Raw genomic sequence first — 15,930 nt, 5'->3', positions numbered from 1 at the left:
CTGGCAATCCATCCTCCACCAAATGGCCACAATCATCTAAGTTGCAAACCTAACCACTTCTTGCCTTAAAATCTTTTAATGGTTTTGCATTTTCGATAGGATAAAATTCAAATCTTTCACCTCTCTGCCTTCAGATCTTTGCCACACAGGCACAATTTAACTACTTTTAGTTCCCTCTGATTTTTTCATGTTGTCCTTCAACCTAAAAATAGCTCATTTTTCCTGTCCTTCCCTCTTGCACAAGCCCTCAAGGTCTACCCAGGGATCAACCTCCTAGAATACCTTCCCATTCAACTCCCCCACATTGCCACAATCCTTTGTATATTTCTAGCGTGGAGATAACAGACTGGAGGATAATTTATGTTTATAGGTCTATACCTACCAACTGATTGTTAGCAACTTAAGGGTAGGAGCTGGGATTTAATTTAGTTGTGATCGGAACACAGGGATTCAATAAACATTTGAAGCAGGGATAATGAATAAATGGATGAATGAAGCTAGAGTTATGAAGCAAAAACAGCACCCTGATAACATTTGGCAGCTGTAATTTCAATACCTCCAAACTGGGGGTGGGGGTGGGGGAGGGAGTGTGTAGTTTCAGTAAATCCTGTTCCATGGGTACTTGAAAGTAAAAAGTAAATACTACCACATTAAAATCAAGGTTTCCTGTACTATTTCTCATATTCTCCACAACAAAGAAAGAAGGTAAATAGAGTATTACCATACTATAATCTTCATCACAACAGAAAGGAAATCTTAAACTTCAAAAGATTTTAGCACCTCCATATCTGATTAGAAACACACACACACACACACACACACACACACACACACACACAACCAAGTCCTCTCTATTGAGCCTCCCAATCCACCTAGGAGAAGTGATGAAACCTACACCACAAATTCCATCAGACTACACACCTTCAGTCCAAAGGCGGTATCCTCCGAGCCAAGACTTCAACCTGAAATCATAGGGAAAGCGATCATGTAGGCACCTTCAAAACCTCCTTGAGCCTACGGGACCCAGAGCACAGGCACGGCCTGGGGCTAAGCGTCCTGAGAACCTGGCATTCAATTCACGCCCAGTGCCAAGCAGAGAGACCTGTCGTCTCTCCAGGAGTTGGAGATAAATCCAGGTCACTGCCCAGGTTCCAGGTCCATGACCGGGCCAGTTTCCTTCAAATGAATGGATTTGCCACCGTGTTGAAAGTGGTGGTGTAAGTTCCTCAAAAAGACCTAGGGAGTTAGGAGAATCATCCTTCTCCCCGAAATCACAAGATGTCGCACATATTTTTTGATCTTTTACGGACAGTGAGGGGAAAGTTATGCTTCATAAAGCAATTTCAGGTGCTTGTGAAGGTGCTAGTAATTTCTTGTCCTGCTCTCGCCAGAGTAGGTTGTCCTCAATCACTGGAATGTTGCAGAGCAGGAGTTCTTGAAAGCAATACCCAGAAAAGGCAGACAGAGGCTAAGCAACACATTGTGAAATGATGGCAAAACTTCAAAACTGCCTGCCTTATGCATTAGAAGACAGAGCTCATTACCATGGATTTTAAAAGCTGCATGGAACAAGACGTATATTGATAATTACTGTTTTTTTTAACCAATTATTCAGTCTGATGTATAAAGCTTTTAACTGACTACCACAAAGTACCTCTAAGATGGAAAAGAACAAGGGAAGAAGGCGACAGAATAGGGATTTTTAAGTGTCTGGGGAAGACAGTGGGGGTGGGACAAAAACAGCGGGCTAGCTGGCTTCACTGTTACTTTTTAAATTAGGCATTTGTAGGAGAGCCTCACACATTCAGTAGAAGACACACAGCCTATCCTATGCTATCTTGCTATAATAAAATTGGATTCTTCCCTTGGGGGGAGGAAATGCAGAAAGGAAGATCATTTCAGTAAGACTGTCAGCCAGGATGAAAGCAAAGGGGTCAAAAAAGAAATAAAGAAACAAACTGTATTCTCCAACCGCTTTGCTGAAACTGAGGCTAACCCGCCACCTGGCACCTGCCGGAGCCTGGCCTGGCCCGGGAGGCGAGGGACACTCATGACCGGTATTAGGAAGATGAGCAGCCTCGCTCTGATGAAACCATATGCTGCTGATACCCAATGGGATTTTAGGCTAAAGGCTGAACGTTGGATCAACTGCAGCACAGAATCATTGTAAGATTCATGGACAGCATTTCTGTTTACACTTCGATTTCCAGAGCTAATTGTTAATTTAGAAACAAGATCATCTTACAGATTTCCAGTTTAAGAGGAAAAAAGTTACTTGCAATCAACATATGTCTGAATTTCCTAAGTCCTGCCTTTCACAACATTAGGTTATTAACCTCAAGTATGTTTACATTAAAACCTCTAGTCAACACTGAAGACTTTAGTTAAAGGGAAAGCAAAACAACAACTCTTCACTACTGTAAACACTATGATATTTACTCGTGAGTTATACATGGGTGGGCAAAAGTTGGCTTACAGTTGTGAGTACGTGAAACAGTGTTTATTCTTGTATGATTACAATCATAACCTGCATGTCTTTTTCCATACAAGCAACTGTGAACCTACTTTTGCCCAGCCCTGTGCACATAGATCATACCTGCATATATCGGTGTCGGGTACATTCAACCCTGATGTGACATTTTAATATACATACAATTATTTAAAAATATAATAGCAGTTTAAATCTGCAAAATCATCCCCAGAGTGAGTTCTGCATTTGCTTAACATATTATAAAAAGGCAAAGGAGCCCAAGAATTCAATAGCAAAAAACCCCCTATTTAAATATACGGCTTTAATAATTTGGCAGATTGAGCTGATAGCAAACCCAGCTTTGCAGTGGAGTTTCCGAGGTCCCCATGTGGCTATGGCAGTGGCCAGACACAAGACAGGTCCTGGGCTGGAGGTGAGCCTCAAAGGTCAGCCTCCTCCTCCAACAGAGTCTGCCTCAAACAGCTGTTCTGAAATTCCTACATATTAGCCAATTTAATTAGAGCAGCTTTTAAAAATTATGTTTTGTTCAAAAGTACTATAGTTCAAATACATATGCACTTTAGTGATTTTTTATAGTGTCTGTTTCTGTAAGATTTTAATTTTAATACCTACAGAAAAAAACAGCTGATTTTAAAAACATGAGATTACCCTCAATTTAAAAAGAAAGACCAATGTCCTACAAAGGTTCTCGTGTTGGATGGGACACATTTTCACCTGATCTGGAAGGAATCCCCCTCTAGTGGGAGGAAGGGAGTATTTCAGCCTTCACGCAGAATTTTCAGGTAGTCATTAAACTTCACCAGCAACAGAAATCTGTTAAGCTTTTTTGTTCCTTTTGTCATAAATTTGAATCTTTTAAAAAATGAAGGTAAGTATTTTAAATGTAACAAACCCCAAACACCTATGATTCTTTATATATAAACTAGAAGTATATTTTTGTTTATCTGATTGGGATTTTAGTTATTAGTCAACCATCATCATCAAATTTAAAGTGGCTATAGTCACAATTTTAAGTTAAAACAAGAATTTAAATGAAAACAAGAATGTCCAACTGGAAAAAATGAGCACATTCTCCATGGAGATTCTCCCTGCACTGCGAGGGCAGATGCTGGGAGTCTGGGCGTACCTGAGTCAGGAATAACACTGTCTGGCTATTTACTGCATGCAATGCATTGTGCTTAGTGCTGGGAGCAGGGAAAAGTGACGAGTTGCACTAAGACTTAACACCTGGGTGAAGAGTATTTAATCATTCATTTAAAAAATAAACTCAAATTTAGAAATGACCAGAGGAAATTATTAATGGCTTCATTTTTCTTTTTAAACTTCAGTTTGGGGAGATTTAAAATCGATAGTATTATAAAATCATTAAGAAAAAGGTCACAGGTTTTATCAATTGTGAAATTAGGATATAATAACAAGGCTCTGCTCCTCACAGATGCTGTAACAAATGCAAAGACAACCCTGATGATGGGACGCACGCCTGACACCCCCCGAGAGAGCATATCAAGGGTTCCAAGGTACAAAGTGTGCGGGCTAACAAGCAGAGGCTCCCGCAGGCCGAGATGAGGCCCTTCCATCACACTGTGCTTCTTTCAAATGAGGGTGCCGCAACCAACACTTTAGAACACGAGCTCCTGAAAAGGGTTTCATTCGCAGAGAATCTAAAATCACGGCGCAAGCTCCACCCGCACAGCTCAGCGGCAGCTGAGCCATTTACAGGTCTTTCAATCCACTCAAGCACAAAAACCTTCACTTGGTTCCTCTCTCTAGCAATTACTCTAATAAGCCCAACCTCAACCAATTTAGAAAACCACTTTAATTTCCAATCATTCCATTAAGAAAATCGGGAAAATGTGGATTCATGAATTTGGAAGTAAAACTGGTTGTACTTTTGTTTTTCTTAAATTGTTTTCAGAGTCCTTTGGATCTTCATCTCTAAAGAGGAGAATACTAATGTCCAGCAGCATTTCTTTAAAAGAAAAAAATGCTAAAACTATGTCCCATTTTAATCAAAATTTTTTCGAAAATCAGGGTTACATTGTTACAAAAAGAAATAAAGTGACAATGATGATTTGTAATCATATATAAAGAATCTTATCCATATTTAAAGGAAGGCAACTCACAACTCCCTACATTATCCTATTTTTCTCACAACAGATTACTAAAGATGAACAAGTTTGATAATTACAATGTTGAAAAAGGTGTGGGAAATCACTGAAAACATAGCCTGGCACTGAGGGTGTGAACGTATAGAATGAAGTGCAATTTGGCAAAACCCATCAAAATGCATGTGCATGTGATTAAGTGTTAACCCAATTCCACTGATATTTGATTTTTGCAAAAACAAAGGACTTACAAAACTGTTTACCAGAGCTTTGTTTATAACAGTAAATAAATGAAAGCAACCATCAATCAAAAGGAAGTGTTTAATAAATAATCACACAGCCAAGCAATAGAACACTCTGCTGCTGTTAGAAGGAGGTAAATCTACGTGTGCAGATAAGGAAAGATGTCCATGATATTGCATTAAATGAAAAGAATCAGAATAGTGTGCATCATCAGCTAACATCTGTGTTTAAAAAAAAAGTGGGGGTGGGTATGTGCTTGATATACTTAGACTATTTTTTTTTAAAAATATATTTTATTGATTTTTTACAGAGAGGAAGGGAGAGAGATAGAGAGTTAGAAACATCGATGAGAGAGAAACATCGATCAGCTGCCTCCTGCACATCTCCCACTGGGGATGTGCCTGCAACCCAGGTACATGCCCTTGACCGGAATCGAACCTGGGACCCTTCAGTCCACTAAGCCAAACCAGTTTCGGCTATACTTAGACTATTTCTGGAAATATATGCAAGAGACATACCAGCAATTGTCTCAAAGGAGAAAAACTTATTTTCATTATATTGTGTCTTACAATGTAAGAACTTTTTCTCACCAAGTGCATGTGATTCTTGTTCAAATAAAAACAATTAGCTAATAGTAACATTAAAAATTGTTCAACATCAATAGTAGCCAGAGAAAAGTAGGTAAACATGTTGTATTTCAAGTTGGTAAAGATTAAAAATATAGACAATACCTGTGTGTACAACCAGATCCTGCAACACTTATGATGGCTATGTCAATAAGACCAGTCCTCCCAGAAAATAAGTTTCCAGTACCCATCAATAGCTTCAAACATATTCATAGCATTTACTCAGCAATCTGTTTGCTAGAGAATTCAATCTTTGTGATTTGTCATCAACTATTTCTATTTTAAGAATTTGTACTACACCGTTTTTGCAGTAACAGACAAATCAGAAAAAAATGTACAAAAACAGGGAATGGTTAAATAAAGTATGGTATATTCATATGCTAGACCATTACATAATCATGAAAAACTCAGTTTTCAGAAAATACTTTATAACACAGGGAAATGCTTCAAATCTATCCATTTGTTTCCTCCATGCCTTCCAGAATATGTGCCATGCTGGCAAATGTCTTCCTCACTTTGGGATTTTTGAAACATTCATTCATGTTTTCTTTTAATACATTTGACTTTATTTTTTTAACATTTAAATATTTGATCCATCTGTAATTATTTTGAAATAACAAGGGGTGGAGGTAACTCAAGTTTTAATTTTCCCACTGAATAACTGCGATACAAAATAATCCATTACTTTTTCCAGTGACCAAAGATAACACTTCTTCACCATAATTAAACATTGAAGTGATATTAATTTTGCTTCCAATTCCAGATAGGAATGGAAAAAGGTATTCAATTCAAAGGGAATGGGAGTGAGGAGAGGAGAATGATAATAATCAATAAGAACCTGAATTAATAGTCATGGTATTGGTCCAAATTACAAAAAATTAAGATGCTCTTGGAAAAAATACCCTTGCCTAGATAATTCAAAGGATTAAAATACTATTTTACTTACAAAGTTCACTGTGTCTGCTTTGGTTGGGTCAAAAAGATCAATATACCAACTAGAACCTATTCCATTAAGCATATTTTTGTCTACATTAAGGAGACTTCATAAATAAACTGCTCAAAACATGTCCCAGGATTTATGACGATTTAAAATGCAGGACAAACCCCTCCCCTAGGGCCTGTGCTTGCTCATGCGTGTTCTCTCTCTCTCTCTCTCTCTCTCTCTCTCTCTCATACACACACACATATACAACTCACAGTGGGTTTCAAAGTTTAATTTTAGCAAGCTAGAAAACTGTTTTGTCTTTTTCTTTATTAATATTATCTCTTACTATTAATATCATTATCTTACTATTTTGTAACCCATTAAAAAAGGAATGCTTAAACAAAACATGTAAAGCCTTGCCAGCACTCTTCTCTTACTTAAATTCTCCTTATTAGCATGCTCAGGCCACATGACAGCTCAAGGACACAGCTGGCTCAACCTGCTCAGCGTTCGATTAGCTGGCAACAGAACACAGTGATGCCTTCTACTGATAAACGCTACTGAGCAGAACCACCATTCTCTCAATGTTTTTAAAATGAACTAAAAACTGTCCCTATATAGGAAACCAGTAAATGTCAATAACAATGATCAATTTCATCTATGCAATCAAAAAAGCATAAGCTTAATACCATGTATTTGATTTCAAGACAAAGAATGGATATGTTATAATTATCCTTTTCACTACAAGTGTAATGCTCACATTATCTCCTACACTAGGATATTAGCTGTGTCTTCATATCTGAGGCTGTTAAATTTAAAACAAAGGTTGTCAACATTGTGGGCACACTCCTCTTTCTACCTATGTTCTTTAACTGAGTGAGGATACCCTCACTTAAGATTCACAAGCAGTCATGACCTCATGATATGGCTCAGAGAAAGGAGACCTTGAGAGCAGAGTGCAAAAATAGCCACCACAATGCAATGTGCTTTTATAGGCCTTGCCATCAAAGGATCGAGTCCGTTTCTCTACTCTTTTAATCTGGGAGGGACATGTGCTTTGCTGGAACAATAGAGTGTAGCACTAGAAATCATATTGTACTACTTCCAAGTCTAAGAGTCAAGAGGCCATGCTACTTCTAATCATCCTCTTGAAAGGCAAACAGCCACCAGGTGAACAAGCCCCAGGCTAGTTTGTTGGAGGGTAAGAGAAATATGGTTCTGTTACCACATCACCCTAGCCAAGAGCCAGTCAACTCCAAGAAGCCGAGCCACTGAGCTGACTGAAGGGAGAATAGCCCAGCAGAAACCAGAAAGACTACCCAGTCCCAGGCCAAACTGTCAAACTGTAGGATTGTGAGCTACATAAACGGCAGTTGTTCTGAGCACTAAGTTATGGGCTGCTTATTGCATAGCAACAGCTAATACACTGGATAACTTTCAATAAAGCAACTCTAGGTAGCATACATCTACTGGCACAGTTCCAGCAAAACGCCATGATACATTTACACAGCCAAGTTCTTCCTCCATTTCCACTCACTACTCGAAACTTCCCAAGACCATGAAAGTCTATCTCAGTTCTTTACTGTGGTCCACAAGAGGCTAAACAGTACGGCTCCTGCCTGCCTCCCAGGTCCCCAGTGAAAGTACTTTCCCTCCACGCACAGGTTCAGCTACACTGGCTTCCTTTGGTTCCCCAAAAGGACCCTTTCTCCCCTCAGAACCTTTGCACTTGCTTGCTGTCCCCTCTCCCAGAACACTCTGTGGCCATATTTCCCTGTGACTGGTCCCTTCACGTGGCTCACAGTTGGCAGGTGCCTCCTCACAGGGCCCCACTCTCTATATATGTTACTGCCTGAAATTTGCTGTGCCCCTTCACGAAAATGTAAACTGCACAAAGCAGGGACTCTCGTTCATGGTTGTATGTTTCTTACATAGAAGAGTGCATGACACAGAGTAGGAGCTCAATAAATAACTGTTTAATGAATAAATGTGTATGAAGCAATGTTGAGGACTGTAGCACAAACAACAAATGTATGTTTATTAACCCAATTTTCACATAGTTCATTAGGTCACAGGTATAGATGTAGCAAGATATAAAACATGCTCTACCTAATGTGACTATTAAGTTAAACTCTTAGGTACCATCTGGCTGATGATACACATACTTGCCTTACATATGTGTTATTAAAAAAACAAAACCGAGCTTTACTATATTTAATAATGATATGTGTGCATTCGATGCATTTGTCTCTCTAGCATACATTTTAATTCCTTTAAAAGTATTAGGTGTTTTTAAATTGATGGCAATGAAGGAAGTATGTTGCTCACATAGATCTTTTCTCCTTATTTCTAAATCAAATATAATGATTTTTTAATAACTGTATTGTACCAAGAAATGACTACAATAAATATTTTAAAGAACACATACATTTCACAATCCTTCCAAACTACATTTTTCAAAAGAATTTCAGTAAAATTTGAGCCTTGCATTTAGGCTGGCTGACTATGACAGCAGATGGTAAGACTCTCCTACCCATGCTGCAGGACTTTGCTGTGAAGGAGACCAGCGGGTGTAAGTACCACAGAAGTATACTGGCACTCAGAAGGCTTAATTGGCACAATACCACGCCTACTCCATACATGAGCTCCTTGAGACAAAACGGAATGGGAGCCCAAGTGTAAGCCCATCAGTTACATATGTGGGGACATTCAGAATGCTATTCCTAAAGAAATCACATGTATGCAAGTTACTCATTCCTATACTTGCAGTGTTCATCAAGAAATATAGGCTATGGAACCATGAAAAATATGGACCAATATGTATCAATTCAATGTTTCATCTGCTTTTTTCTAATACAAGTGTATATACAAAATGTAAATTTATAAACAAAACTTTTGAAAACAGCATACTTTCAACAAAACCAATGCTTTCATAATTACCTTTAGAAATTCCTATTTTATTAAAGCAGAAAGTATAGAACACTATTCAATGGGAATGCTTTATATTTATATTTTAAGTGAACATCTATTTCTTAAGATTTTCTATGCTTGTAAGTTCAAGAGGTTGATGAAGGAAAATGAAAAAATTATGGTTGTCCATGTAGGTGGTAGTTTATCTAAACTTTATAAAAATTAAGATAATATTAACTCATCTTCCATTGTGTTGTATACTTTGTGAATTTTGTCATAATTCAATGCTATTTTAAGGAATATTTCTCTCTTTACCCAAGTATCCACTCATTCATATATAAATTGATACAAAAAGTTTCTCAAATTTACTGAACTACAGCCTGATTAATTCAAGTGCTCTAACAACATAAAGCAATAATACAAACTCTGTTTTTAAATTACATTTCATAAAGAGAAAATTCTGTGTTTTACAAATAGCTGGCTAAATCTACTAAGGTAATAAAAGAGGACCATACTTACCGCTCTCCAAGTCCCCCCAACCATTAAGCTCAGCTCAGAAAAGCAAGTTGAAAGCTGTTCTAAGACCGTTATGCAGAAGAGCTATGACACAGGCTGTGCAGCACACGGCCAAGGCTGTGTCAAGGCTATCACTGTGTCTAAGAGAAGGAGGTGCAAGAAAGATGACTGAAACGGATTGGCTAAGAATGAAAAGGTGTTTTGAAAACAAACATTTTTAGATCAACAAACTCAACTTCTATCACTGCCCTAAAATGGCTGTTTGCTCATTTGCTCATTTGATTTTGTGTCCTTGGTTTCTTTTTGCTGCCCTCTACCCTGTCACGTGCCCGGGGCCCCCCAACTCAGTCACCAGGGTCTGCATGTAAGAAAAATGACAAATGACAAAACTTCTACCAAAATAGATTGGTTTTAAAAACACTAAAATAGCGGTGACAATCAGACTTTTATCACAAGTTTAAATTAAACTGTTTAGTATTATCTCGATTACCAAACTGGAACAGAAAGACAACTCAATAAAAGAGAGAAAGAATATGAGGATAGTTATACTTAAACTTAACCCACAAACCTTTACCTTTTATCTTAAAACTGATTCTTGTTTGAGGTAGGACTTACTTAGAAGAATCTACCAATGTAAACTAGTAACTGTAGACCTAGGAAGTCTCTAGCAGCGGTTCTCAACCTGTGGGTCGCGACTCCTGAAAATACATCCTGCATATCAGATATTTACATTACGATTCATAACAGTAGCAAAATTACAGTTATAAAGTAGCAACGAAAATAATTTTATGGTTGGGGTCACCACAACATGAGGAACTGTATTAAAGGGTCGCGTCGCGGCATTAGGAAGGTTGAGAACCACTGCAGGGGAAACAACCGCATTCACGTCTTCTCAGAGTTCCCTCAGGTGCTATTGGTCCAAAGAACCTTGCTACACTGGCTCCACACCAACCCGTCACCCTCCTTGCTCTCTCCCCACATAAACTGCCTGAGATTAGCCTTATCTGCCAAGGGCAACAATAACGAAAATTTTAAACCAAGAGCGTAAGTATGCGAAGGAAACTGAGGCCAGTACAGGAAGTTCTGGAAGAGGCAAAGTAAGAAAAAAGAGTTGATGTTTTCAAGGCAACTAACTGTCAGCATACCACTATTCCACTCGGCCCCTTCCTCTCTCCAAAATAAGCACATCTTCTAAAAAAAATTGTACCAAAAAAGAGGAAGCCTTCAAAAGTAGGTATTCGTTGTGTGAAAAAGCTTTGCTACTGAGTTTATCTGACTGTCATTTTGAGTTCAAAATTGTTTAATATCAATCCTCTAGAATAAAGGGCCATAAAAGCCTGGTCTCTAAAGAATCTCTAGTCTTGAACAGTCAAAAAGTATTAATCATTCAAGAGATGGGCATTATAGTACAGAAAATAGTCAGGAAGATAATTACACTCGTCTGCTCACCTAAGAACTGGGTGGCTGAGGACACATGAAGCTAAGGCTAGACTGGAAGCAACAATCAGAAACCTGAAACAGCACAGCTCTGGGGCTGAGACTGGCCCGAAGGACAAGGAAGGCACCACCCTTGTTAGTGACACTCATTTGCCTTATTAAGCAAACTGCACATGAAGGGGCACGTCTTGACATGAAAGAGTAAAGTCACTTTCTAAAATACTAGCAACGCATGATCACAACGCTCTCCTACAGAATAAATTACCCAGAAGGAATCTTCTGCTTCCATCACAGCCAGAGTATCGTATGGCAAAACAAAATATGAATAATCGGGCTAAAAGCACGGGACTCAAATATGAGAAGTGATTTTTAAAAGCAATCTATTGCAACAAAATAATGCAGCCACTTTGGTAAGGGTTTGGCAGTGTCTGCGAAGGTAAAACTAGCCTCACCACATGGTCCAGAAAGCCCACTCCCAGGTGTTTACCAAGAGGAATGAAAACACGTTCACGTGAAAACCTGTCTGAGAATGTGTATAAAGGCGTCATTCATAATCGTCAAAACATAAACTGCAGACAATACAAATGTCTATCAAGTGGTAAATGGATAAACAAAACTACAGACCACATCGATACAACAGAAAACTACTCACCTACAAAAACAGGAATTAACTACTGATATAAAGCAGCAACACGGATGAATCTCAAATGTATCATGTTAAGTCAAAGAAGCTAGGCTCAAAGGCTACCTACTGTATGATTCCTTTTCTATGACATACTGGAAGAGGCAAAGCTACGGGGAAGGGAAACAGATCAGTGGTTGCCAGGTGATGGGTGCAGAGGGAGGGGTTGGCTCCAAAGGGGCAAGGGGAAACTGGGGTGATGGAAATGTTCCTTTAGAAATGTTCTAAGGTTCTATTAGAGTACAATTCCTTACATATTATGGTGTCTTGCATTTCATAACACAATACCCAGAAAATGTTAGCTTTTCCAAATATACAAACTAGAATTACAATACTACTCCATAGTTTCTCATCATCAAAATGCCTTCGATTGTCATTGCACAGTATAACTTTTGTTTCGTTTTGCTAAAGTCTTCTAGATCGTAGAGTTGAAATTTTCAGCTGATGACTTCTAGAGATTTCCTGATTTGTGAATTGCTACATTTTTCTATGGGATGGGAGCTGAAAATTTTGGTCAGAAAAAAACAACTGTAGGTTGTTTTCTGAAGCTGAAAAGGAATTATGTGTCTAATAAAAAAAATCTTTGTTATTTAATACAATTGCATACAAAGTCGAACTTGAACATGAAACGAAAACCAGCAAGTCAACTTAAAACCAAACTACAGCCAAAACTAGAGTTAAAGTAGTATGTACAGATTGAGACATGAAAATATTACACAAGCTTCAAATCAAAACTACAGCAACATTAAAGTTAAAGTATTATGCACAAGTTCAGACAAGAATGTATTATACAACCTTCAGATCTGAAGCATGGCACTTACCTCTTCATAATAGAACCTTTACTTATAGCTCAGAAACTTTGAAGTTCAACTTTTAAAATTCAAATCTTTTTTAAAATATTTTTTTTTTTATTAATTTCACAGAGGAAGGGAGAGGGAGAGAGAGAGATAGAAGCTTCAATGATGAGAGAGAATCACTGATTGGCTGCCACCTGTTCACCCCACACTGGGGAACCAACCCCGCAACCCGGGCATGCGCCCTGACCAGGAATCAAACTGTGACCTCCTGGTTCATAGGTCAATGCTCAACCAATGAACCACGCCTGCCGGGCTAAAGTTCAAATCTTAAAATACTTTTAAAGGCTCACACATTTATATCTGTTTGGTAAGTCAGTCTCAATAATTCTAGGAGATGTATGAGAAAACTGAGTTACTGAGCTTGTATTATAAAAGTACTTTCTACTTTAGAAAGTAGCAAAAAGCTTGAAATACAGCCTTAATTTTTGAAAAGCTTAATTTTTGCCTGAAACATCAACTCTTAGTAGACTCTGTCAACATCTTTATACTAAATAGACTCAGTTTTGTTCATATAAATCCTTTACAGCTTTTTAAACAAAAATGAAGTTTCTGAAATAAACAATGTATAGCCAAACTTAAAAAAGAAACTAGCTACTTGGCAGTAACATTCATTTATGCCTTTTTTTTTCCACCAAGAATTTACAAACAACTCTAGCCAAGGATTTCTAGTGGACTAAATTTTTATCTAGACCAGTGGTTCCCAACCAGAAACAATTTTGTGTACATACCCTCCCTAAATCCAGGCAACTTTTGTGGTCATCACAACTGGGGGTCAGGGTGGGGGTTGCCCCTAGGGGATAATCCTACAATGCATAGGGCAGCTTCTTTACAACAAGGCCCAAAATGTCAATGAGAAAACCTGGTCTAGATATGGGAAATCCCAACTGCTAATATTCAAAAGCATAAGCACAGGAAGATCTTGACTCAAATCATTTTACTTACAGGAATTCAAACGGTGTCTGGGACGAAAGGTACCTCACCTCAATTGCTGAAACTGTTCAACTGCATGTCACTGTGTTCGTGGTAGAAGGGCCACAGAACCAGGGTTCCCCCAAGGATCCACTGCTAAAGTAAATACTGTGAAACACATTTTTCCTCCAGAAAGAAACTCTCCAGTTCAGTGACAACTGCAAAGGCAGACGAGTCTACTCATAAGAAATGTGAGCTCAATGCCATATTTTATTTTTACAAGGGAGGTGGGGTGCCAATTATATTTAATACAAACTCACTATTTTAAAAAATGGGGAACTGGGTAAAAGTCGAAAGTAAAAATAACCTCTGAGATCACTAACACCTGTTAACATGTGTGTAGAGTATATGCGTGTATATGTGTGTGCATGGGTGTATCTTAGCCCTAGCAACAATCTAAATGCAAAATTAGTCAAATCAGACATTTGCTTGAAATCTCAGTTAAATCTATTACTTCAAGATTCCCTTTGTACTCACTAGGATATTTGGTACACAAGATATAACTTCAGAATTTGCTATAAACCAGACAAATGCCTAGAGCAAACAGAAATTGCTCTTGAAAAAAGTGGGCATAACTGAATATCCAAATAGGCATGTCTTTGGTGCTAACACTAACCTGGGTTAGGATTTTAAATCCCAGACTTTCTGAACAACATCAGAATGGTGATTCCCAAGTAAAGCTTGATATACTTATAATTTCAGATACATTTTCACCACTGGGGTTGAGGGTATCCATGTAACCACAGAAGATGTTGTGAAGATGAGGTGAAATTCTTATTTATTCAATTCATATTATACTGTTTTCAAATTGCATTAGCTTGCAAAAGACTTTGTTCTGTTTTCTTTTCCTATTACTGTCTATGTATCATTTCTGAAATACACAGAAAATTAAGCCTTTCCATCAATTCAATATTTACAAAGCCAGGGAGTTAAAAAAACAACAACACAAACTCACTGATCTGAATGGACTTAATCACTAGTACACAAGACTGTAGCTCAAAACCTAAAAAGAGCTGCTAAGTTTGGCCCACTGAAGGTCACCAATGAGGGTTTACCTAACACTGTGCTTCATACCTACCATAATGTGAGAGCAGGGAAATTCAATAGTATATCCTGGTATACAACTCACCCCTTTTAACAAAACACTCAAATAAATATGAACTTAATTTAAAATGGAACTGGCAAGTATCATAAGCAAGCAATGACAATCAAGGTTAGAAATGTCCCTTCTATAATCTATCATTTTTATAAAATCTCATTTGTATACATGTCATAGGTGAAAATATTATGCAGTCACCTACAGAGAAAACATTAATGCACATTAAAGTGAAGAATGTTAATATGCAGAACTCATTTAAGGCCTTTTCTCGTATTCTTCAAAACTAATTTCTTAGATTCTGCCTCTAAATCAATATTGATAAACTAAATCAAAACTACATTCTCATATAGGATCCTCTATTAAATTTCCAGAATTCCAAAATTTAGTTGATTTGAGTGAGAGAACTCCTGTACCAAAAAGTAAGCATTTACATAAGCAGTAGCAATAACGGAGCAAATGAACAGACCTAGAAATTATATAGTCCATAGAATGAAACAAAAGAAGTTTAAAAACTAAGTGCCCATAGTTGATTACTACTAGTTGGATTAAATGCACGTCTTAATTAATCTACTATAGTTTGTGTAATTTATTTACTTGAAAATCTCAAAGGTGTCTAGATTGCAACAGTCTACTTAAAAGATCTATAGAAGAAGAGCAAGGAGAACACCCAATGGTCCCCAAGTTGGCATGACAGAGAAAGGCTGAAGAGCAGAAATGCAATAGTCCCCAAAGACTCTTTAGCATTTAATTAAAAACAGGAGAGCACAGGCAGGGGAAGAAGAAATTTTACAAGCTTCGACTTTTCTCTGCCTTTTAAAAAATGCTGTGAATTGGTTTTCCCGCCAAGGAAGGTTGATGATCATATACTTGGCTCCAAAAAGCAGTTATTACACAAATGGAAACCTGTCTGAGCAGAGCCAGCCTAGGTCAATCTAGCTCCTGGCAACTCGCCAGGAAGCAGCCAATGGAGGCAGCAGCCCCGCCCCTCACTCGCCAGCCCAGCCGAGTTCCTGCAGGGCCCGACTTCAGGCTCCACCCACCCCGCCCCGCGACCAGGGACGCAAGCCCCC

At 38.2% G+C, this 15,930-nt stretch overlaps 1 protein-coding gene across 6 annotated transcripts in view; it reads right to left on the bottom strand.

Annotated features, from left to right (window-relative positions):
• The window catches only part of ARID1B (AT rich interactive domain 1B (SWI1-like)), a 407,074-nt gene that overhangs the window by 135,008 nt on the left and 256,136 nt on the right, over window positions 1-15,930 (bottom strand). The window contains exon 1 of one of the 6 annotated variants that reach the window (XM_014545063.1): window positions 9,820-9,956. The exons of the other annotated variants lie outside the window; for them this stretch is intronic. Within the exon in view, the coding sequence (XP_014400549.1) occupies window positions 9,820-9,843 (24 nt within the window). The 5' untranslated portion in view covers window positions 9,844-9,956. Of the gene's footprint in view, window positions 1-9,819; window positions 9,957-15,930 lie in introns of those variants that run through there. 6 annotated transcript variants of the gene reach the window in all.

This window comes from Myotis brandtii, unplaced genomic scaffold (genome assembly GCF_000412655.1).
Source record: "Myotis brandtii unplaced genomic scaffold, ASM41265v1 scaffold395, whole genome shotgun sequence".
Classification (NCBI taxonomy): domain Eukaryota; kingdom Metazoa; phylum Chordata; class Mammalia; order Chiroptera; family Vespertilionidae; genus Myotis; species Myotis brandtii.
The sequence above is the reverse complement of the archived record's forward strand: the minus strand, read 5'-3'. Positions and strand labels throughout refer to the sequence as shown.